Below are 22,680 nucleotides of genomic sequence, written 5' to 3' on the forward strand. Positions count from 1 at the left end.
TAGTCTAGTCTATAGTCTAGTCTATAGTCTAGTCTAGTAGTCTATAGTCTAGTCTATAGTCTAGTCTATAGTCTAGTCTATAGTCTAGTCTATAGTCTAGTCTATAGTCTAGTCTATAGTCTAGTCTATAGTCTAGTCTATAGTCTAGTCTATAGTCTAGTCTATAGTCTAGTCTATAGTCTAGTCTATAGTCTAGTCTATAGTCTAGTCTATAGTCTAGTCTAGTCTATAGTCTAGTCTATAGTCTAGTCTATAGTCTAGTCTATAGTCTAGTCTATAGTCTAGTCTATAGTCTAGTCTATAGTCTAGTCTATAGTCTAGTCTATAGTCTAGTCTATAGTCTAGTCTATAGTCTAGTCTATAGTCTAGTCTATAGTCTAGTCTATAGTCTAGTCTATAGTCTAGTCTATAGTCTAGTCTAGTCTATAGTCTAGTCTATAGTCTAGTCTATAGTCTAGTCTATAGTCTAGTCTATAGTCTAGTCTATAGTCTAGTCTATAGTCTAGTCTATAGTCTAGTCTATAGTCTAGTCTATAGTCTAGTCTATAGTCTAGTCTATAGTCTAGTCTATAGTCTAGTCTATAGTCTAGTCTATAGTCTAGTCTATAGTCTAGTCTATAGTCTAGTCTATAGTCTAGTCTATAGTCTAGTCTATAGTCTAGTCTATAGTCTAGTCTATAGTCTAGTCTATAGTCTAGTCTATAGTCTAGTCTAGTCTAGTAGTCTAGTCTATAGTCTAGTCTAGTCTAGTCTATAGTCTAGTCTATAGTCTAGTCTATAGTCTAGTCTATAGTCTAGTCTATAGTCTAGTCTATAGTCTAGTCTATAGTCTAGTCTATAGTCTAGTCTATAGTCTAGTCTATAGTCTAGTCTATAGTCTAGTCTATAGTCTAGTCTATAGTCTAGTCTATAGTCTAGTCTAGTCTATAGTCTAGTCTATAGTCTAGTCTATAGTCTAGTCTATAGTCTAGTCTATAGTCTAGTCTATAGTCTAGTCTATAGTCTAGTCTATAGTCTAGTCTATAGTCTAGTCTATAGTCTAGTCTATAGTCTAGTCTATAGTCTAGTCTATAGTCTAGTCTATAGTCTAGTCTATAGTCTAGTCTAGAGTCTAGTCTATAGTCTAGTCTATAGTCTAGTTATAGTCTAGTCTATAGTCTAGTCTATAGTCTAGTCTATAGTCTAGTCTATAGTCTAGTCTATAGTCTAGTCTATAGTCTAGTCTATAGTCTAGTCTATAGTTAGTCTAGTCTAGTTAGTCTAGTCTATAGTCTAGTCTATAGTCTAGTCTATAGCTAGTCTATTAGTCTATAGTCTAGTCTATAGTCTAGTCTATAGTCTAGTCTATAGTCTAGTCTATTAGTCTAGTCTATAAGTTAGTCTATAGTCTAGTCTATAGTCTAGTCTATAGTCTAGTCTATAGTCTAGTCTATAGTCTAGTCTATAGTCTAGTCATTAGTCTAGTCTAGAGTCTAGTCTATAGTCTAGTCTATAGTCTAGTCTATAGTCTAGTCTATAGTCTAGTCTATAGTCTAGTCTATAGTCTAGTCTATAGTCTAGTCTATTAGTCTAGTCTATATAGTCTAGTCTATAGTCTAGTCTATAGTCTAGTCTATAGTCTAGTCTAGTCTATAGTCTAGTCTATAGTCTAGTCTATAGTCTAGTCTATAGTCTAGTCTATAGTCTAGTCTATAGTCTAGTCTATAGTCTAGTCTATAGTCTAGTCTATAGTCTAGTCTATAGTCTAGTCTATAGTCTAGTCTGTAGTCTAGTCTATAGTCTAGTATATAGTCTAGTTTATAGTCTAGTCTATAGTCTACTCTATAGTCTAGTCTATAGTCCAGTCTATAGTCCAGTCTATAGTCTAGTCTATAGTCTAGTCTATAGTCTAGTCTAAAGAATAGTCTATAGTCTAGTCTATAGTCTAGTCTATAGTCTAGTCTATAGTCTAGTCTATAGTCTAGTCTATAGTCTAGTCTATAGTTTAGTCTATAGTCTAGTCTATAGTCTAGTCTATATTCTAGTCTATAGTCTAGTCTCTAGTCTAATCTCTAGTCTATAGTCTAAACTATAGTCTAGTCTATAGTCTAGTATATAGTCTAGTCTATAGTCTAGTCGCTAGTGTTGTCTTCAGTGTTGTCTAGTTTATAGTTTGGTGTTTAGTATAGTCTATAGTCAAGTGTTTAAATTTGTCTATAGTCTATTCTACAGTCTTGTAGATTGTCTAGTCGATAGTCTATTCTAAAGTCTAGTCTATATTGCAACCTTTAGTCTTGTCTATAGTCTAAAGACAAAAGTTTTTAATAAATAGTCGAGGCTACAATCCATACAATAGGGTACTTTATTGCAAAACTCAAATCCTTCCATCAAAGGATAAGGCAGGACAATTCATAGCAACTTTATTGTACATTTTCAGTTTCGTCATCACAATCACCTCTGCAGGAGACACATCATACATTCACTGAACTCATTTATTCTTTTTACGCTACATTCTTCAAGGTTTTAAATGGCAATAAAGGTAAAATATACTCGACAGAAAAAAAAAAATACCCATCCAGGACAGGTTTGATACAGTACTCAGTATTTCCACTAACAGGATAGCTGACTGACTGACTGACTGGCTGGCCGGTTGTTGGGTTGCTTAACTGACATGCTTTTCACTGATGGTGCTGGTAAAAAGTGAAACAGGTTAAAACCTTTATAACAAATGATTTGCTGAATAACCAATAATGAAACAAAAACAACAACAGTAACATCTACAACAATAGGTTATATTTTCTATTGCTACTTTTTTTCCCTTGTAAATGGGCAAAAAGGCCCAGTTTGTATAATAGCAATTCACATTTTGCTCTAACAAAAACATTGAACTGTCTGTCTAGAGGATTTTTTTCTGTTGTAATTTCTTACATTTTTGTTATATATTTCCATTTAACTACTGAAAGGTATAATTCATTGTCAAATGCATTGTTTTGACCTGATTTACATGTTTATGAATGTGCTTTTGCCAGTTCTACACCGCCCTTCTTAAACCACTTTTAAAGCTACATAATCATAGTAGTACTTCATGAAGACTTTCAGGTGGACTCTCTAAGGTGTATAAGTTTATTTGATTTGAAAAGTTATTGCTTTTGTTGTCACTGGTTTAGTTTTTTTCTGTTGGTTGGTGGCAGCGACATCGGCAACGACTGTGACTTGTATATATGCCACTGACAATCAAGTACATTTTGTTAGAAAGGACATGGTTGTCGGAGAGATAGAGAGAACTCAAGCGAGTGAATGAACGACTGATAGAAAAACTAAAAGACAAAAGGCCAACGTTAATGAGGCAAGAGTATAAAAAATAAATCTAAAGGCTTTTGTCGTTTATGTATGTATGTATATAAATCTATGTGTTTTAATAACAACTACATACATATATATTTATTTCAACATTCATAAGGACTACTGGAAAATGTCCTTAACAGTGTTGCTGTGTTATGTGCCACTAGTGTGCTAGTAGTATTGATAAAAATGTATGTCACAATGTTATGTCATCATGAATTTGCAAAAGTATAAAGCCAATTTGCTTAAGTTGAAGTGTCTATAGAATAATGACAAAGTGGAGAAGAAGCAAAAAATAAATAACAATGAAAAAATAAAACAAATATGAAGCAAAGGTGAAGGAACTGTTACACATACATACATATTTTATATAGTTTTTATTGAATGGAAGTGAAATATTTAATTGAACTTTTAATTGGACAAGCAGCGGTTGCTTTAAATTCAAATTATGAAATTATTTTATTGATTTGAATCGTTTAGTTTAGACTACAGCCCATATTGTAGTCGATACTATATTCCAGACTATAGTCTATAATAAAGCCCACATAGACAACAGACTAGTCTATAGACTATACTATAAATTAGACTATGGAGTGGACTATAGACTAGACTATAGACTGGCCTATAGAATAGACTATAGACTAGCCTATAGACTAGACTATAGACTAGGCTATAGACTAGACTATAGACTAGACCATAGACTAGACTATAGTCTAGTATATAGACTAGACTATAGACTAGACTATAGACTAGACTATAGACTAGATTATAGACTAGACTATAGAATAGACTATAGACTAGACTATAGACTAGACTATAGACTAGACTATAGACTAGACTATAGACTAGACTATAGACTAGACTATAGACTAGACTATAGACTAGACTATAGACTAGACTATAGACTAGACTATAGACTAGACTATAGACTACACTATAGACTAGACTATAGACTAGACTATTGACTAGATTATAGACTAGACTATAGACTAGACTATAGACTAGACTATAGACTAGACTATAGACTAGACTATAGACTAGACTAGACTAGACTATAGACTAGACTATAGACTAGACTATAGACTAGACTATAGACTAGACTATAGACTAGACTATAGACTAGACTATAGACTAGACTATAGACTAGACTATAGACTAGACTATAGACTAGACTATAGACTAGACTATAGACTAGACTATAGACTAGACTATAGACTAGACTATAGACTAGACTATAGACTAGACTATAGACTAGACTATAGACTAGACTATAGACTAGACTATAGACTAGACTAGACTAGACTATAGACTAGACTATAGACTAGACTATAGACTAGACTATAGACTAGACTATAGACTAGACTATAGACTAGACTATAGACTAGACTATAGACTAGACTATAGACTAGACTATAGACTAGACTATAGACTAGACTATAGACTAGACTATAGACTAGACTATAGACTAGACTATAGACTAGACTATAGACTAGACTATAGACTAGACTATAGACTAGACTAGACTAGACTAGACTAGACTATAGACTAGACTATAGACTAGACTATAGACAGTATATAGATAAAAGTGTATACAGACTGCAGTCGATAATATATATAGTTCATGCTATATTATCGATATAGTCCTGAATATGTTCTATACTACAGTCCTAATTTAGTCAAGACATTAGTTTAGATTTTGCATATGCTATAGCCCAGATCATATTGGAGATTATGATTATTATACTATATTATATTGTTTAAAAATATATTCTTTCAAAATGATGAAACAACAATAACTAGCACTTAATTCTCAATAACACTTTACACTATAACAGCTTCATGTTCGGTCATACATACTATAATCAGATAGGCGGTATGACATTCTGAGGAACCCTTTTGGTGTTTGCAATCATCTATGATCTTGCTAACAGCATCCGGTCGATATCTTAAGGTGGGTATGCCTAGTAAATACTCTCTTGCACCATTTTCATCAAAGGCGCCATTCTTCCAGCTACCATGTTTTTCCACATAACACTTTAATAAACACATTATAGCTTCCTCAGGCTTTTGCTTATAATTTCCATAAAAAGTGTACAATTCGTTCTCGCTGACCGGGACTTCTTCACGGCAGGCCATGTCTATTTTGTCAAGCATCTCTTTCATATAGGCCTTAAGGGGAGGAGTTGTGCTTATACAAATATAATTTTATTTTTATAAAAATTGTAATACCTTTACTTGTACTAATGCTAAAATTACTGTTATGAATATAATGTAGAAATTCATAATAATTTTTGATCTAACAAAATATGTAGCTGAGTTGTGTTGTTTTAGAGTTATAGATCTATACTGATAATTTTAATTTATAATTCACACTTAAATTTATTAACAAATATTCATAGCAATTTGTTTAATTAAATCACAAATTATCGCCAAAATATTTTGACTGTTTTTGTGTTTGTAATAAACAACAATAAAAAAAACTCCATAGAAAATAATCTATGTATATCTGTATGTATTTAGAATGAGAAAAACGCTAGTTAGATTGTTACATTCAGCTGAGCCGAATTTTATATACGCTACATTTCATTGATCAAATATATGGACTATATTCTATAGTCCAGACTATAGTCTATATTTCATACTATAGTCTATAGTCCAGACTATAGTCTATAGTCCAGACTATAGTCTATAGTCCAGACTATAGTCTATAGTCCAGACTATAGTCTATAGTCCAGACGATAGTCTATAGTCCATACTATATTCTTTAGTCCAGACTCTAGTCTATAGTCCAGACAATAGTCTATAGGCCAGACTACAGTGTATAGACCAGATTATAGTCTATAGTCAAGACTACAGTCTATAGTCCAGACTATTAGTCTAAAATCCATACTATAGTCTATAGTCCCGACTATGGTCTATAGTCCCGACTATAGTCTATAGTCCAGACTATATTCTATAGTCTATAGTCCAGACTATATTCTCTAGTCCAGACTATATTATATATTTGAGACTAAAATCTATAGTCCAGACTATAGTCTATAGTTCAGACTATATTCTCTAGTCCAGACTATAGTCTATAGTCCAGACTATAGTCTATAGTCCAGACTATAGTCTATAGTCCAGACCATAGTCTATAGTCCATACTATATTCTTTAGTCCAGACTCTAGTCTATAGTCCAGACTATAGTAGTCCAGACTATAGTCTATAGTCCAGACAATAGTCTATAGGCCAGACTACAGTGTATAGACCAGATTATAGTCTATAGTCAAGACTACAGTCTATAGTCCAGACTATTAGTCTAAAATCCATACTATAGTCTATAGTCCCGACTATAGTCTATAGTCCAGACTATATTCTATAGTCTATAGTCCAGACTATATTCTCTAGTCCAGACTATATTATATATTTGAGACTAAAATCTATAGTCCAGACTATAGTCTATAGTTCAGACTATATTCTCTAGTCCAGACTATAGTCTCTAGTCCAGATATTAGTCTAAAATCCATGCTATAGTCTATAGTCCCGACTATAGTCTATAGTCCAGACTATATTCTATAGTCTATAGTCCAGACTATATTCTCTAGTCCAGACTATATTATATATTTCAGACTAAAATCTATAGTCCAGACTATAGTCTATAGTTCAGACTATATTCTCTAGTCCAGACTATAGTCTATAGTCCAGATTATAGTCTATGGTCCAGACTATGGTATATAGTCCAGACTACAGTCTATAGTTCCGAGTATAGTCAATAGTACAGACTATAGTATATAGTCCAGACTACAGTCTATAGTCCCGAGTATAGTCCATAGGCCAGACTATCGTATACAGTTCAGACTGCAGTCTATAATCCAGATTATGTTCTATAGTCCAGACTACAATCTATAGTCTAAGTCCAGACTACAGTCTATAATTCAGACTAAAGTCTTTAGTCCAGATCCTAGTCTAGTCCGAGTATAGTATAAACTATAGTTTGGACTATAGTGTATACAGCAGACTATATTTTATAGTAAAGACTGTAGTAAATAGTCTAGATTATGTTCTATAAAAATACATTTAACTAAAAATATACATATGTATTAATATATATAATATACTACATAATGTAAATAATATACTAAAACCTTCACACATACATTTAATTATATGACCGAAAATTAAATATTATTATATTAAATTAAATTTGTTTTTCAATGTCATGGATCCATAATTGGCCAAAGCTCCCATATGCTGGCCGCTTCCCATATTCATTTAAACGCAAATTACGCAAAAAAAATCCCTTAACCGTCTATTTATTTGTAATTAGTTTTAGGTATTTAGACATTTAATTTTTAAATTTGAATTGAATATTTTACTAAATTAAGCTTCCAATTTTCATATAAATTTGAGCAAATTTTCAAATAAAATTATTAGAATGGATTTATAATTCTAATATAAAACAAGCTAGAAAATTTGTTAACAAAACATGAAGTTCTACCTATTATTTATGGTAGTAATTTTGGCAGCAGGACAAGTCAAGGTATGTAAATTATTAGAAAAATAAAATTTCTTTATTATAAAATAGAAATCATTTTACTAAGTCCGACATGAAATTGGACCTAAGCAAAGTAGACATGGCTTGCCGTGAGGAAACCCAGGTCAGCGAGAATGAAATTAAGAGATTCTTTCAAAATGATATGAAAGAACCTAAGGAGGCAATAAAATGTCACTTAAAATGTTATATGGAGAAATATGGTCAATGGAAAAATGGCGCCTTTGATGAAGAAGCTGCCAAAAAGTTTTTACACAATATAGCCGCCACAGAAGACGAAAAGGATGTTATAAATAAGACTATAGATGATTGCAAAACTAAGAAAGGTTCCTCAGAATGTGATACCGCCTATCTGATTACCAAATGCATGACTGAATACAAAGCAGTTGTCATGTAAACTGTTATATTTGTCTGTGTACTACATTATGTCAGAAAATCTATTTCCAGAAATATTTGATCAATTAAAATGTAAATTTATATAACAATAACTATTAGGTGGAGCGTATATAAAATTCAGCTTAGCACAATAGCTTAATTAACTCTAGCTTATTTTCTCATTTAAATATATAAAATAATATATGCAGATGTAAATTGTTTTCTATTTATTTGTATTTGTTAATAACAAAACATCCAAAATATTTTATAGAACTTTGTGATTTAGTAAGATAAATATCAATATTTAAGTGAGAATTTTAAATTAAAATTATTAGTATGAATTTAAAATTCCAAAACAACACAATATGAAATTCAACATTCTATTCATCGGTGTAATTGTGGCAATAGTGCAAGTCAAGGTATTAAAATTTTTTATAAAACTAAAATTGCATTTGTATAAATAAAACATAACTCCTTCCCTTAAGGCCGATATGGAAGAGGAGTTTGATCAAGTGAACATGGCCTGCCGTGAGGAAACCCAGGTCAGCGAGGAGGACTTAAATAGTTTCTTTCAAAATTATAATATAAAGCCCCAGGAAGCTATAATGTGTTTCTTAAAATGTAATATGGAAAAACAGGGGTACTGGAAAAGCGGCGCCTTTGATGAAATTGCTGCGAAAGAGTTTCTACTAGACATGCCTGAATTAAAAGATCAAGAGGATGCTGTAAACAAGTACATAGATGATTGCAAAAATCAAAAGGGTTCAACGGAATGTGAGACTGCCTATTTGATTACCAAATGCATGACCGAACATGAAGCTCTTATAATGTGAAGTTCGCCAATTTGAAAGAACAAATTTCTAAATAAACATATTAACAAAAAAGTAAAAATTTCAGTTTACACTACAGAATGGGATACATCATAGAGTATATCTTTGACGAGTGGCCTATGATAGGTTAGTGTTCTAGTCTGGTACACCGGAAGTGATGTGTTAGATTCCCATCTGAGGCACTGGTAAAGCAAGCCCCGTTAGAGGCCTAGGTTTATTTCTAAGGATTTTAAGCTAACTAACTAATTAGCTAATCAGTCTGCTGAATAGTCTTGCCTTGTCCAGGCTACTCTATGGTCTTATCTACTAAGTAGTCTAGTCTCTAGTCTTATATATAGTCTCGCCTATAGTCTATACTATAGTCGTATCTATACTCCTCTCTATAATCTAGTCTACAGTCCAGTCTTGAATATATTCTATGTCTTAATTCTTGTCCCTATTATTTGCTTATTTAAACTACATTATCGTCTAAAGTTATTCGGCCTATTAAACTATTGCCTACATTTTTACAAACTAGACTTCATTACCTTTCCAATGATATATAATATGTAACATCTATACGTTTATTTTGTCGCAATATTAACTAAACAAAACACATGTCTTGATAAATAATCTACTTAAGATAAACAAAGCTTACTATGCACTTCTCATTATTTAGTGTACCCTTTGCATGTAGGCAGTACTTGTGTTGTTGTTGTTTTTGGAGTATAAACCGGTCTTAAGTAAACTTTTAGCAACGCCAAATACGGATTTTATATGTTAGCGGTGTTTTAATGCATTGCGTGTTTTGCCGTTGATAGAATGCATATATAAGCTAATTCCACCAAAAAAATGAAATTTTCACTAAAAATTGAAATTTTCACTAAAAATTGAAATTTTCACTAAAAATTGAAATTTTCACTAAAAATTGAAATTTTCACTAAAAATTGAAATTTTCACTAAAAATTGAAATTTTTATTAAAAATTGAAATTTTTATTAAAAATTGAAATTTTTATTAAAAATTGAAATTTTTATTAAAAATTGAAATTTTTATTAAAAATTGATATTTTCACTACAAATTTAAATTTTCACTAAAAATTGAAATTTTCACTAAAAATTGAAATTTTCACTAAAAATTTAAATTTTCACTGAAAATTGATATTTTCACTAAAAATTGAAATTTTCACTAAAAATTGAAATTTTCACTAAAAATTTAAATTTTCACTAAAAATTGAAATTGTCAATAAAAAGTTGAAAATTCAATTAAAATGGAATTTTTACTTGAATTGAAATTTTCATTATAGTCTGTACTACAGACTGTAGTCTGTACTGTAGACTACAGTTTGGACTATAGACTATTGTCTAGACTATAGTCTGGCCTATAGTCTACACTATCGACTATAATATGGGCTATAGACTGTAGTGTGGACTATAGACTATAGTCTGGACTATTGACTATAGTCTGGACTATTGACTATAGTCTGGACTATTGACTATAATCTGCACTATTCACTATAGTGTGGACTATTGACTATAGTTTGGACTATTGACTATAGTCTGGACTATTGACTATAGTGTGGACTATTAACTATAGTCTGGCCTATTGACTATAGTCTAGACTATCGACTATAATATGAGCTATAAACTATGGTCTGGACTATTGTCTGGACTATTGACTATAGTCGGGACTATTCACTATAGTCTGGACTATGGACTATACTCTGAACTATTGACCATAGTCTGGACTATTAAATATAGTCTGGACTATTGACTATATTCTGGAATATTGACTATAGTCTGGACTATAGACTGGACTATTAAATATAGTCTGGACTATTGACTATATTCTGGACTATAGACTATAGTCTGGACTATAGACTATAGTCTGGACTATTGACTATATTCTGGACTATAGTCTGGACTGTAGACTATAGTCTGGGCTGTAGACTATAGTCTGGACTGTAGACTATAGTCTGGGCTGTAGACTATAGTCTGGAGTGTAGACTATAATCTGGACTGTAGACTATAGTCTGGACTGTAGACAATAGTCTGGACTGTAGACTATAGTCTGGACTGTAGACTATAGTCTGGACTGTAGACTATAGTCTGGACTGTAGACTATAATCTGGACTGTAGACTATAGTCTGGACTGTAGACTATAGTCTGGACTATAGACTATAGTCTGGACTGTAGACTACAGTCTGGACTATAGACTATAGTCTGGACTGTAGACTATAATCTGAACTGTAGACTATAGTCTGGACTGTAGACTATAGTCTGGACTGTATAATACAGTTTGGACGATAGACTATAGTCTGGACGATAGACTGTAGTCTGGACTATAGGCTATAGTCTAGACGATAGACTATAGTCTGGACTATAGGCTATAGTCTGGACTAAAGAATACAATCTGGACTATAGTCTGGATTATAGTCTATAAAATACAGCCTGGGCTACAGTCTGGACTATAGACAATAATCTGGAATATAGAATACCATCTGGAATATAGAATATAGTCTGGACTATAGGCTATAGTCTGGTACAGTCTACTATACGCTACATTATATTTTAAGATACATTTTATATTGTTCCTTTTTTTGACGTTATAAGCAAAAATCTAAACTTCTTTTTAATATTAGCCCATGTTTTTATTTAGAACTCTGTTCTTTCAAATTTGCGAAATAACAATAGTTTAATTCACAATAACACTTTACATGAGATTAGCTTTGTGTTCTGTCATGCATTTAGTGATCAGATAGGCGGTATCACATTCTGAAGAACCCTTTTGGTTTTTACAATCATCTATAGCCTTGTTTACAGCATCCTGTTGATCTTTTAAGGAGGGTATGCCTTGTAAAAACTTTTTGACAGCATTTTCATCAAAGGCACCATTTTTCCAATGGCCTTGCTTTTCCATAAAACATTTTAAGTGACACTTAATAGCATCCGTTGGTTCATCCTTCATGTTATTACTAAAGAAAGATTTTAATGCATCCGCGCTGACATGGGATTCCTCACGGCAGGCCATGTCTAGTTTGCGCATTTCCTCTTTCATATCGGCCTTAGCGGAAAAAGGAATGTTTTATATAAAGGAAGTTTTATTTTTTGAAACAAATTTAATACCTGGACTTGTGCCACTGCCAAAACTGCTGCCATCAACATTATATAGAATTTCATGTTTTTTTTATCAGTTATCTATGAAGTGTTGTGTTAGAATTATAAATCCAAACTAATAATTTCATTTGTAAATTTGCTCTAATTTATATGAAAATTTTTAACTTTATTATTTTCATTTAAATTTATTAACAAAAATATTCATATTTATCCAATTAAACCATAAATTTTCTACAAAACCTTTTGGCTGTTTTGTTTGTGATAAACAAAAAAATAACTAAATAGAAAATAATTTACATTACTATATGAATGTGAGAAAAAAAAAAACTTATTAATAAATGCAATTATTGTGTTCAAAGCCAATGAAATTGATTTGAATTTGTATTTAATTTGAAAATATTTGTTAATAATATTTCAGCACAAACAAATCGTACAAAACAATTCGTTTGTGGTTATTTTGTTTATGTGGCTTTTAAAAATATTTGTTTTTTGTTTTGTAAATTTTGCGCATTTTGTGTGAATTAAAGCATTTTGTTGTATTTAGATATTCATTAAGTGCAATTAAATTATTATTATAAACAAAACAATACAATTTGTTAATTTAAAAAATTTTGCAAATAAAACTTAACAACATATAATTTGCAGGTTTTTATAAATGTTTTTAACTTTTATTGACATTTATTAAACTAAATTAACAGTCTGCTAGAAAACAGGGCGTTAATTATTATTAATAATTTTTTAAATTTTTTTTGTTTAAATTGAAAATTACTTTCCTTGCTGAAACAGCTGTTAATTTTACTTAATTATTACTTTTCTTAAACTTCACATAATTTTTTACAAAATTACCAAATCTGTTCTTACTTTTAAACCAATAACAAGACAAGAATCCCTCGAACCATTAAATGTGCAACCTAAAAATGTGTTAAAACTCCAGCTGTGTGTTTTGGTAAAACATTTGTCAGTTAAGGCGTCAACTCTGCGCTGTTTGAGCCCACATCCTTTTTTTCTATTTTCTCTAAAGAAAAGAACAACCATTACCTTAAACTGCATTTCATAGTCCTTTTTTTTCTCAACAGTTGTAGTTCTTTAATTTTATGGTTTTAATTTTAACCTCAAAATAATATTTTTAAAAGAAAATTTTCTTAATTGTTAAAAGTAAACAAAACCCAATAAACAATTGTTTTTTTTTTTCTCGAGTGACAGTTTTCTGGTTTAATATGAAATTTTAAAATGCTAGCTTAAACAATGGATTATAATTTTTGTGGCCAAAGGTCAAGCATCCTGAGGGAATAGTTACATAAATCTTTGAGTTAAATAAGAAAAATTTAAGAAAATTTTGCAACAACAGTAGGGGTTCTTATGAGAAAAACTAAGAAATGAATAATGACCGGAAATTTTAGGCATATTGTGTACTGTATGCTATGTTTAAAGGAGTGATCAGTTCTGGCAATTACTACTGATTTAGTAGTTTGTTTGTCTTTCAAAATTAAACTATTGTCTCACCTAAATGGAAATGAAATGAACTATAGTCAGGTTATAGGATTATAGTATAAACTAAAGCCCACAGTCTTAGTTGAGTTCTAGTTCAGTACTAGTTCAGTTCTAGTTCAGTTCTAGTTCAGTTCTAGTTCAATTCTAGTTCAGTTCTAGTTCAGTTCTAGTTCAGTTCTAGTTCAGTTCTAGTTCAGTTCTAGTTCAGTTCTAGTTCAGTTCTAGTTCAGTTCTAGTTCAGTTCTAGTTCAGTTCTAGTTCAGTTCTAGTTCAGTTCTAGTTCAGTTCTAGTTCAGTTCTAGTTCAGTTCTAGTTCAGTTCTAGTTCAGTTCTAGTTCAGTTCTAGTTCAGTTCTAGTTCAGTTCTAGTTCAGTTCTAGTTCAGTTCTAGTTCAGTTCTAGTTCAGTTCTAGTTCAGTTCTAGTTCAGTTCTAGTTCAGTTCTAGTTCAGTTCTAGTTCAGTTCTAGTTCAGTTCTAGTTCAGTTCTAGTTCAGTTCTAGTTCTAGTTCAGTTCTAGTTCAGTTCTAGTTCAGTTCTAGTTCAGTTCTAGTTCAGTTCTAGTTTCAGTTCTAGTTCAGTTCTAGTTCAGTTCTAGTTCAGTTCTAGTTCAGTTCTAGTTCAGTTCTAGTTCAGTCTAGTTCAGTTCTAGTTCAGTTCTAGTTCAGTTCTAGTTCAGTTCTAGTTCAGTTCTAGTTCAGTTCTAGTTCAGTTCTAGTTCAGTTCTAGTTCAGTTCTAGTTCAGTTCTAGTTCAGTTCTAGTCAGTTCTAGTTCAGTTCTAGTTCAGTTCTAGTTCAGTTCTAGTTCAGTTCTAGTTCAGTTCTAGTTCAGTTCTAGTTCAGTTCTAGTTCAGTTCTAGTTCAGTTCTAGTTCAGTTCTAGTTCAGTTCTAGTTCAGTTCTAGTTCAGTTCTAGTTCAGTTCTAGTTCAGTTCTAGTTCAGTTCGAGTTCAGTTCTAGTTCAGTTCTAGTTCAGTTCTAGTTCTAGTTCTAGTTCAGTTCTAGTTCAGTTCTAGTTCATGTTCTAGTTCAGTTCTAGTTCAGCTCTAGTTCAGTTCTAGTTCAGTTCTAGTTCAGTTCTAGTTCAGTTCTAGTTCTGTTCTAGTTCAGTTCTAGTTCAGTTCTAGTTCAGTTCTAGTCCAGTTCTAGTTCAGTTCTAGTTCAGTTCTAATTCAGTTCTAGTTCAGTTCTAGTTCAGTTCTAGTTCAATTCTAGTTCAGTTCTAGTTCAGTTCTAGTTCAGTTCTAGTTCAGTTCTAGTTCAGTTCTAGTTCAGTTCTAGTTCAGTTCTAGTTCAGTTCTAGTTCAGTTCTAGTTCAGTTCTAGTTCAGTTCTAGTTCAGTTCTAGTTCAGTTCTAGTTCAGTTCTAGTTCAGTTCTAGTTCAGTTCTAGTTCAGTTCTAGTTCAGTTCTAGTTCAGTTCTAGTTCAGTTCTAGTTCAGTTCTAGTTCAGTTCTAGTTCAGTTCTAGTTCAGTTCTAGTTCAGTTCAGTTCTAGTTCAGTTCTAGTTCAGTTCTAGTTCAGTTCTAGTTCAGTTCTAGTTCAGTTCTAGTTCAGTTCTAGTTCAGTTCTAGTTCAGTTCTAGTTCAGTTCTAGTTCAGTTCTAGTTCAGTTCTAGTTCAGTTCTAGTTCAGTTCTAGTTCAGTTCTAGTTCAGTTCTAGTTCAGTTCTAGTTCAGTTCTAGTTCAGTTCTAGTTCAGTTCTAGTTCAGTTCTAGTTCAGTTCTAGTTCAGTTCTAGTTCAGTTCTAGTTCAGTTCTAGTTCAGTTCTAGTTCAGTTCTAGTTCAGTTCTAGTTCAGTTCTAGTTCAGTTCTAGTTCAGTTCTAGTTCAGTACTAGTTAAGTACTAGTTCAGTTCTAGTTCAGTTCTAGTTCAGTTCTAGTTCAGTTCTAGTTCAGTTCTAGTTCAGTTCTAGTTCAGTTCTGGTTTACTTCTAGTTCGTTCTTGTTTAGTTGTAGTTTTCTTCTAGAAAATTTGTAGTATTTGATTAGTAGACTGTCCCTTCAGTCTGGTGAATATATAAAAGATTTCATTCCCTTTACAATTGTGAGCTTTATTAATATTTATCTAAAATAAAACAGAATATCTAAAAAAATATCAAAGCCCAAATAGAAACTGAAACATATTCAAAACTCATAAATTTATGAATGTTATAGAAGATTGCAAAAATGCAAACAATATACATACAAAATTGATTTTCCAACAACAACAAAACATTGTGCATAGATAAATTTATTTAAAAAATACATAAATATTTATAAATGCATGCTATAAGTTTTTGCTAAACTATTGTTGTAGCAGTTTTTTATGCAATTGAGTTCGGAAATTTAGCTTAGGATACACACTGGGTGTTTTTAAACAGAAGCAAAATATTAAGAACGATTATATTATAGATTTTTTAAACATATCCTAACAAAACACCCTATATATTCACCAACTTTTTTTGCGTATGATTTTATTAGAACAAAAGCCAGCTGATAGTGATTTTGTTCTTTTTTACACAAAAAAATTGCTATTTGTATATTTTATAAATTCATTTACAGGCACAATTTGTTTCGCCTGCCTACCGTTTGTCAATGCATTTGTTACACTTTTCAAAACACCGTTTCTTTCATTTCTCTACATTTTCTAATTTCCATTTGTACGGCTCGTGCATTAGAAAATGTTTTCTAATGCTGCACATTGTTTGGTAATTGTATATTTTATTTTTTGTAAAGATGAGTCTTGCTTTTAAATTTGCGTAATTTTAAGCGTAAATAATTTTGTAAATTGATTTTTCCTTTTTTTTGTGTAATGTAATGAGTTTTCTGTATCATGTTCCTTTTTTTTGTAATTTTTTTGCCTTTTGGTACAATTTTTGATTGCATTATTTTAAATATTCATTTGTTTACAGCTCATTATTTGTAACAGATGCTGTCAAATGGATTTGTGACAAGATACGATTATAATTGGATTAAAATAAATGTGCAGTTAGTTTATTTTTCTTAAGGAAATGTCGTTAGGAACTGCTACTGGCCAAGCTATATTTAAAGGACTGGTCTTTTGTTGTTAATCCTTATGTTGTACAAGGAAAATTGCTGCAATGTTGTAATTGGCTTCTGACCAGGTGACAAAAATTTGCAACAAAAATTAAAAAGCCTATTTCCTTTTTAAACAATAGTTCAGACAATCGAGGATGATCAAAACCCGTTTGGACTATAGTAGTCTATAGTCCAGAATATAATCTATAATCCATAATAAAGTATATAATCCACATTATAGTGCATAGTCCAGACAATAGTCTATAGTCTAGATTATATTCTATAGTACAGACTCTAGGCTATAGTCTAGACTATAGTCTATAGTCCAGACTATAGTCTATAGTCCTGACTACAGTCTGTAGTCCAGACTATAGTCTATAGTCCTGACTACAGTCTATAGTCCAGACTATAGTCTATAGTCCTGACTGCAGTTATAGTCCAGACTATAGTCTGTAGCCCAGACTATAGTCTATTGTCCTGACTATAGTCTATAGTCCAGAGTATAGTCTATAGTCCAGACTATAGTCTATAGTCCAGACTATAGCCTATAGTCCAGACTATAGTCTATAGTCCAAACTATAGTCTATAGTCCAGACTATAGTCTATAGTCCAGACTATAGTCTATAGTCCAGACTATAGTCTATAGTCCAGACTATAGTCTATAGTCCAGACTATAGTCTATAGTCCAGACTATAGTCTATAGTCCAGACTATAGTCTATAGTCCAGACTATAGTCTATAGTCCAGACTATAGTCTATAGTCCAGACTATAGTCTATAGTCCAGACTATAGTCTATAGTCCAGACTCTATAGTATATAGTCTACAGTCCGGACTATAGTCTATGGTCCAGACTATAGTGTATTGTAATCTATAATCCAGACTATAGTCTATAGTCCAGGCTATTGACTAAAGACCAGACTATAGTCTCTAGTCCAGGCTATAGGCTATAGACCAGACAATAGTCTATAGTTCAGACTACAGTCTATAGTCCAGACTATAGTCTATAGTCGAGACTATAGTCTATAGTCCAGCCTATAGTCTATAGCCGAGACTATAGTCTATAGTCCTGACTATAGACTATAGTCCAGACTATAGTCTATAGTCCAGACTATAGTCTATAGTCCAGACTATAGTCTATAGTCCAGACTATAGTCTATAGTCCAGACTATAGTCTATAGTCCAGACTATAGTCTATAGTCCAGACTATAGTCTATAGTCCAGATTATAATCTATAGTCTATAGTCTACAGTCCAGACTATAGTCTATAGTCCAGACTATAGTGTATTGTAATCTATAATCCAGACTATAGTCTATAGTCCAGGCTATTGTCTAAAGACCAGACTATAGTCTCTAGTCCAGGCTATAGGCTATAGTCTATAGTTCAGACTACAGTCTATATTCCAGACTATAGTCTATAGTCGAGACTATAGTCTATAGTCCAGCCTATAGTCTATAGCCGAGACTATAGTCTATAGTCCTGACTATAGACTATAGTCCAGACTATAGTCTATAGTCCAGACTATAGTCTATAGTCCAGACTATAGTCTATAGTCCAGACTATAGTCTATAGTCCAGACTATAGTCTATAGTCCAGACTATAGTCTATAGTCCAGACTATAGTCTATAGTCCAGACTATAATCTAGTCTATAGTCTACAGTCCAGACTATAGTCTATAGTCCAGACTATAGTGTATTGTAATCTATAATCCAGACAATAGTCTATAGTTCAGACTATAGTCCGGACTATAGTCTCTAGTTTAGACTACAGTCTATAGTCCAGATTATAGTCTATAGTCCAGACTATAGTCTATAGTCCAGACTATAGTCTACAGTCCAGACTATAGTCTATAGTCCAGACTATAGTCTATAGTCCAGACTATAGTCTATAGTCCAGACTATAGTCTATAGTCCAGACTATAGTCTATAGTCCAGGCTATCATCTATAGTCCAGACTATAGTCTATAGTCCAGACTATCATCTATAGTCCAGACTATAGTCTATAGTCCAGACTATAGTCTATAGTCCAGACTATAGTCTATAGTCCAGACTATAGTCTATAGTCCAGACTATAGTCTATAGTCCATACTATAGTCTATAGTCCAGACTATAGTCTATAGTCCAGACTATAGTCTATAGTCCAGACTATAGTCTATAGTCCAGACTATAGTCTATAGTCCAGACTATTATCTATAGTCCAGACTATAGTCTATAGTCAGACTATAGTCTATAGTCCAGACTATAGTCTATAGTCCAGACTATAGTCTATAGTCCAGACTATAGTCTATAGTCCAGACTATAGTCTATAGTCCAGACTATAGTCTATAGTCCAGACTATAGTCTATAGTCCAGACTATAGTCTATAGTCCAGACTATCATCTATAGTCCAGACTATAGTCTATAGTCCAGACTATAGTCTATAGTCCAGACTATAGTCTATAGTCCAGACTATAGTCTATAGTCCACACTATAGTCTATAGTCCAGACTATAGTCTATAGTCCAGACTATAGTCTATAGTTCATGCTATAGTCTATAGTCCAGACTATAGTCTATAGTTCATGCTATAGTCTATAGTCCAGACTATAGTCTATAGTCCATACTATAGTCTATAGTCCAGACTATAGTCTATAGTCCAGATTATAATCTATAATCCATAATAATGTATGTAATCCAGATTATATTTTATGGTTCAGACAATAGTCTATAGTCCAGATTATAGTCTATAGACCAGACTATAGTCTATAGTCCAGACTATAGTCTATAGTCCAGACTATAGTCTATTGTCCAGTCTATAGTCTTCCAATATTTTGACGTTTTTAAGTAGTTTTTTTCACTAAAACAAATTATGTTTAAATAAAACCGTGGTCATTTAAAGGGACAGCTGGTTTTCTTTAGTTCCTTTTCCGTTTTGTGTTTTTCTAACCAAAAAAATATTGAAATTTTTCTTTGTTTTAGTTTAAAATACATACAAAATACCAAAATTATTTATGTAACCCATAATTGTTACAGGTTACAGATGTTTTGTTTAACAGTATTTAACCCTTTTTCTGTGGTTTTCATGCAAACAAAAATTTACATTTTTTATGTGGTAATTTGTTGTTTTCCTGTTTATCTGACATGTACATATACATGTATAAAAAGAATTGACCGAAAAATGATGACTGCCATAAAAATTTATTTAGAAAACAACATTTAACAAGCGGAAAAATAATTAAACATGTGATATGTTAAAGAAAACAAATTAGAAGGTGGATTAATTTAAAGTCATAAGAAAAAGGATGTGTTTAGAAAATATATAAAACTCAGCTCAATTCTTGTTCTTAACATTTTTTCAAAATTAATTAAACAAATTATTTTATTTGCTACAATAACATTTTTCTTTTGCAAATCAGCAATCTCGGCTTCTTTGTTTTAACCTCTAGCACTTAATACTAACATTATTCAGATCTTTTGCATACATTTTCGTTATACGTTTCTCTTTATCCCAAAACGAAATAAATTTAATTGAATTATTTTCTTTTATTTCAATTTAAAATTTGCAATTTTCTTCTACTTTTGCATGCAATTTTTTTCAAATATATTTTCTTTTTTTCTTCTTTGCCTTTAGTTCCTGAACGCCAATCAGTCATGTACGATTTTTCTTTCGTTCATTCCTTAGTTATTTTTTTCGGAGATTTTTATTTTGACTAATTTTGCTTTATAAAATTATCCACTTATACGTATTCAGTCGTGCGTTTATATGAGTTTCTTTTTGTGATATTTTTAATATATTTTGTATTTTTTGCTAGAAAAAAAAAAAAAAAAATCCGGAATAATACAAAATCTTAAAGCTAATGATGATTGTAGTTGAATAAAGTTTATTTGTATGTATACAAATCAAATTTAATAAAATGGGGAACAGTGGGGTCACACCGTGCAATCTATAATGTATTTTTTTAAAAAAAGTAAAGAGTTAGATTGTAGTTTCTACTGTAGAAAAGTCCATTGACAAGCCTAAGGGATAGGCTATAGAGTGACTCGACTATAGAACAGACAATAGTCTGGACTATGTAATAGTATATAGTCTTGTGTATAGAATAGTCTATAGTCTGGACCATAGAATAGTCCATAGTCTGGACTGTAGACTGTAGGCTAGACTATAGAATAGTCTATTGTCTGGACTATAGAATAGTCTATAGTCTGGACTATAGAATAGTCTATAATCTGCACTGTAGAATAGTCTACAGTCTGGAATATAGAATAGTCTATAGGCTGTACTATAGAGTAGTCTATAGGCTGGATTATAGAATAGTCTATAGGCTAGACTATAGAATAGTCTATAGTCTGGATTATAGAATAGTCTGAACTATAGAATAGTCTATAGTCTGGACTATAGAATAGTCTATTGTCTGGACTATAGAATAGTCTATTGTATGGGCTATAGAATAGTCTATAGTCTGGACTATAGAATAGTCTATAGTCTGGACTATAGAATAGTCTATAGTCTGGACTATAGAATAGTCTATAGTCTGGGCTATAGTGGGCTATAGAATAGTCTATAGTCTGGACTATAGAATAGTCTATAGTCTGGACTATAGAATAGTCTATAGTCTGGGCTATAGTGGGCTATAGAATAGTCTATAGTCTGGACTATAGAATAGTCTATAGTCTGGACTATAGAATAGTCTATAGTCTGGACTATAGAATAGTCTATAGTCTGGACAATAGAATAGTCTATAGTCTGGACTATAGAATAGTCTATAGTCTGGACTATAGAATAGTCTACAGTCTGGACTATAGAATAGTCTACAGTCTGGACTATAGAATAGTCTATAGTCTGGACTATAGAATAGTCTATAGTCTGGACTACAGAATAGTCTATAGTCTGGACTATGGAATAGTCCATAGTCTGCACTATAGAATAGTCTATAGTCTGGACTATAGAATTGTCTATAGTCTGGACTATAGAATAGTCTATAGTCTGGACTATAGAATAGTCTATAGTCTGGACTGTAGAATAGTCTATAGTCTGGACTATAGAATAGTCTATAGTCTGGACTATAGAATAGTCTATAGTCTGGACTATAGAATAGTCTATAGTCTGGACTATAGAATAGTCTATAGTCTGGACTATAGAATAGTCTATAGTCTGGACTATAGAATAGTCTATAGTCTGGACTATAGAATAGTCTATAGTCTGGACTATAGAATAGTCTATAGTCTGGACTATAGAATAGTCTACGGTATGGACTATAGAATGGTCTATTGTATGGACTATAGAACAGTCTATAGTCTGGACTATAAAATAGTCTACAGTGTGGACTATAGAATAGTCTATAGTCTAGACTATAGAATAGTCTATAGTGTGGACTATAGAATAGTTTATAGTCTGGAGTATGGAATAGTCAATAGTCTGGACTGTAGAATAGTCTATAGTCTGGACTGTAGAATAGTCTATAGTCTGGACTATATAATAGTCTGTAGTCTGGACTATAGAATAGTCTATAGTCTGGACTATAGAACAGTCTATAGTCTGGACTATAGAACAGTCTATAGTCTGGACTATAGAACAGTCTATAGTCTGGACTATAGAACAGTCTATAGTCTGGACTATAGAATAGTCTATAGTCTGAAAAATCTTCAAACTGAAATGTAGAAGAGGCTTTGGAATATGCCAGATTTAATACAGAAAAAGTTACCAACTTAGTTGCATTTTTGATCCACTGTGCTTTATATTTCTCTAATGTCGAAAAAATGCATAACGAATTTTGTTGTTTTTCGCCAAACTGTATTATTTATTTATTTATGTTTTTTACTCTGCAAAATTTCAAGTTTGTTACTAACAAATAAGCAAAACTCTTAAACAATGAACACAGTATGGCGAAAGAAAAAATCTAAACTAATTTTTTCATTTTTACAAAGTTTAAGTGTATAAACAGAGCATTTCCTAAGTTCTTAAGGCAACATGGAAAGCGCGTATGTTGCCTAAATGGCAAATTGTATTGATGGTTGCTGATGTCGTTGACAACGAGGACGATGAAAAATG

General features: G+C 31.9%; 4 protein-coding genes across 4 annotated transcripts; 2 read left to right on the top strand and 2 right to left on the bottom strand.

The window, feature by feature from the left end:
• Positions 1-5,049: 5,049 nt before the first annotated feature.
• LOC119616395 (general odorant-binding protein 56h-like) lies at positions 5,050-5,648 on the bottom strand. Its single transcript, XM_037972753.1, has 2 exons — positions 5,551-5,648; positions 5,050-5,490 (listed from the first exon to the last, which is right to left on the bottom strand). Exons 1-2 carry the CDS (start codon positions 5,602-5,604, stop codon positions 5,143-5,145), a joined length of 402 nt encoding a protein of 133 aa, XP_037828681.1. The 5' UTR covers positions 5,605-5,648; the 3' UTR covers positions 5,050-5,142.
• Positions 5,649-7,736: 2,088 nt separating this feature from the next.
• LOC119616386 (general odorant-binding protein 56h-like) lies at positions 7,737-8,444 on the top strand. The gene is made up of 2 exons (XM_037972744.1): positions 7,737-7,841; positions 7,903-8,444. Exons 1-2 carry the CDS (start codon positions 7,788-7,790, stop codon positions 8,248-8,250), a joined length of 402 nt encoding a protein of 133 aa, XP_037828672.1. The 5' UTR covers positions 7,737-7,787; the 3' UTR covers positions 8,251-8,444.
• A 123-nt stretch (positions 8,445-8,567) lies between these two features.
• Positions 8,568-9,101, top strand: LOC119616385 (general odorant-binding protein 56h-like). The gene is made up of 2 exons (XM_037972743.1): positions 8,568-8,647; positions 8,714-9,101. The coding sequence occupies exons 1-2, from the start codon at positions 8,594-8,596 to the stop codon at positions 9,059-9,061; spliced, it is 402 nt and encodes a 133-aa protein (XP_037828671.1). The 5' UTR covers positions 8,568-8,593; the 3' UTR covers positions 9,062-9,101.
• Positions 9,102-11,669: 2,568 nt separating this feature from the next.
• On the bottom strand, positions 11,670-12,286 carry LOC119616383 (general odorant-binding protein 56h-like). Its single transcript, XM_037972741.1, has 2 exons — positions 12,162-12,286; positions 11,670-12,099 (listed from the first exon to the last, which is right to left on the bottom strand). The coding sequence occupies exons 1-2, from the start codon at positions 12,213-12,215 to the stop codon at positions 11,749-11,751; spliced, it is 405 nt and encodes a 134-aa protein (XP_037828669.1). The 5' UTR covers positions 12,216-12,286; the 3' UTR covers positions 11,670-11,748.
• Positions 12,287-22,680: the final 10,394 nt, after the last annotated feature.

This window comes from Lucilia sericata, unplaced genomic scaffold (assembly GCF_015586225.1).
Source record: "Lucilia sericata isolate MDLA Ls3-8-SP2 unplaced genomic scaffold, ASM1558622v1 Contig000070F_arrow, whole genome shotgun sequence".
NCBI lineage: Eukaryota > Metazoa > Arthropoda > Insecta > Diptera > Calliphoridae > Lucilia > Lucilia sericata.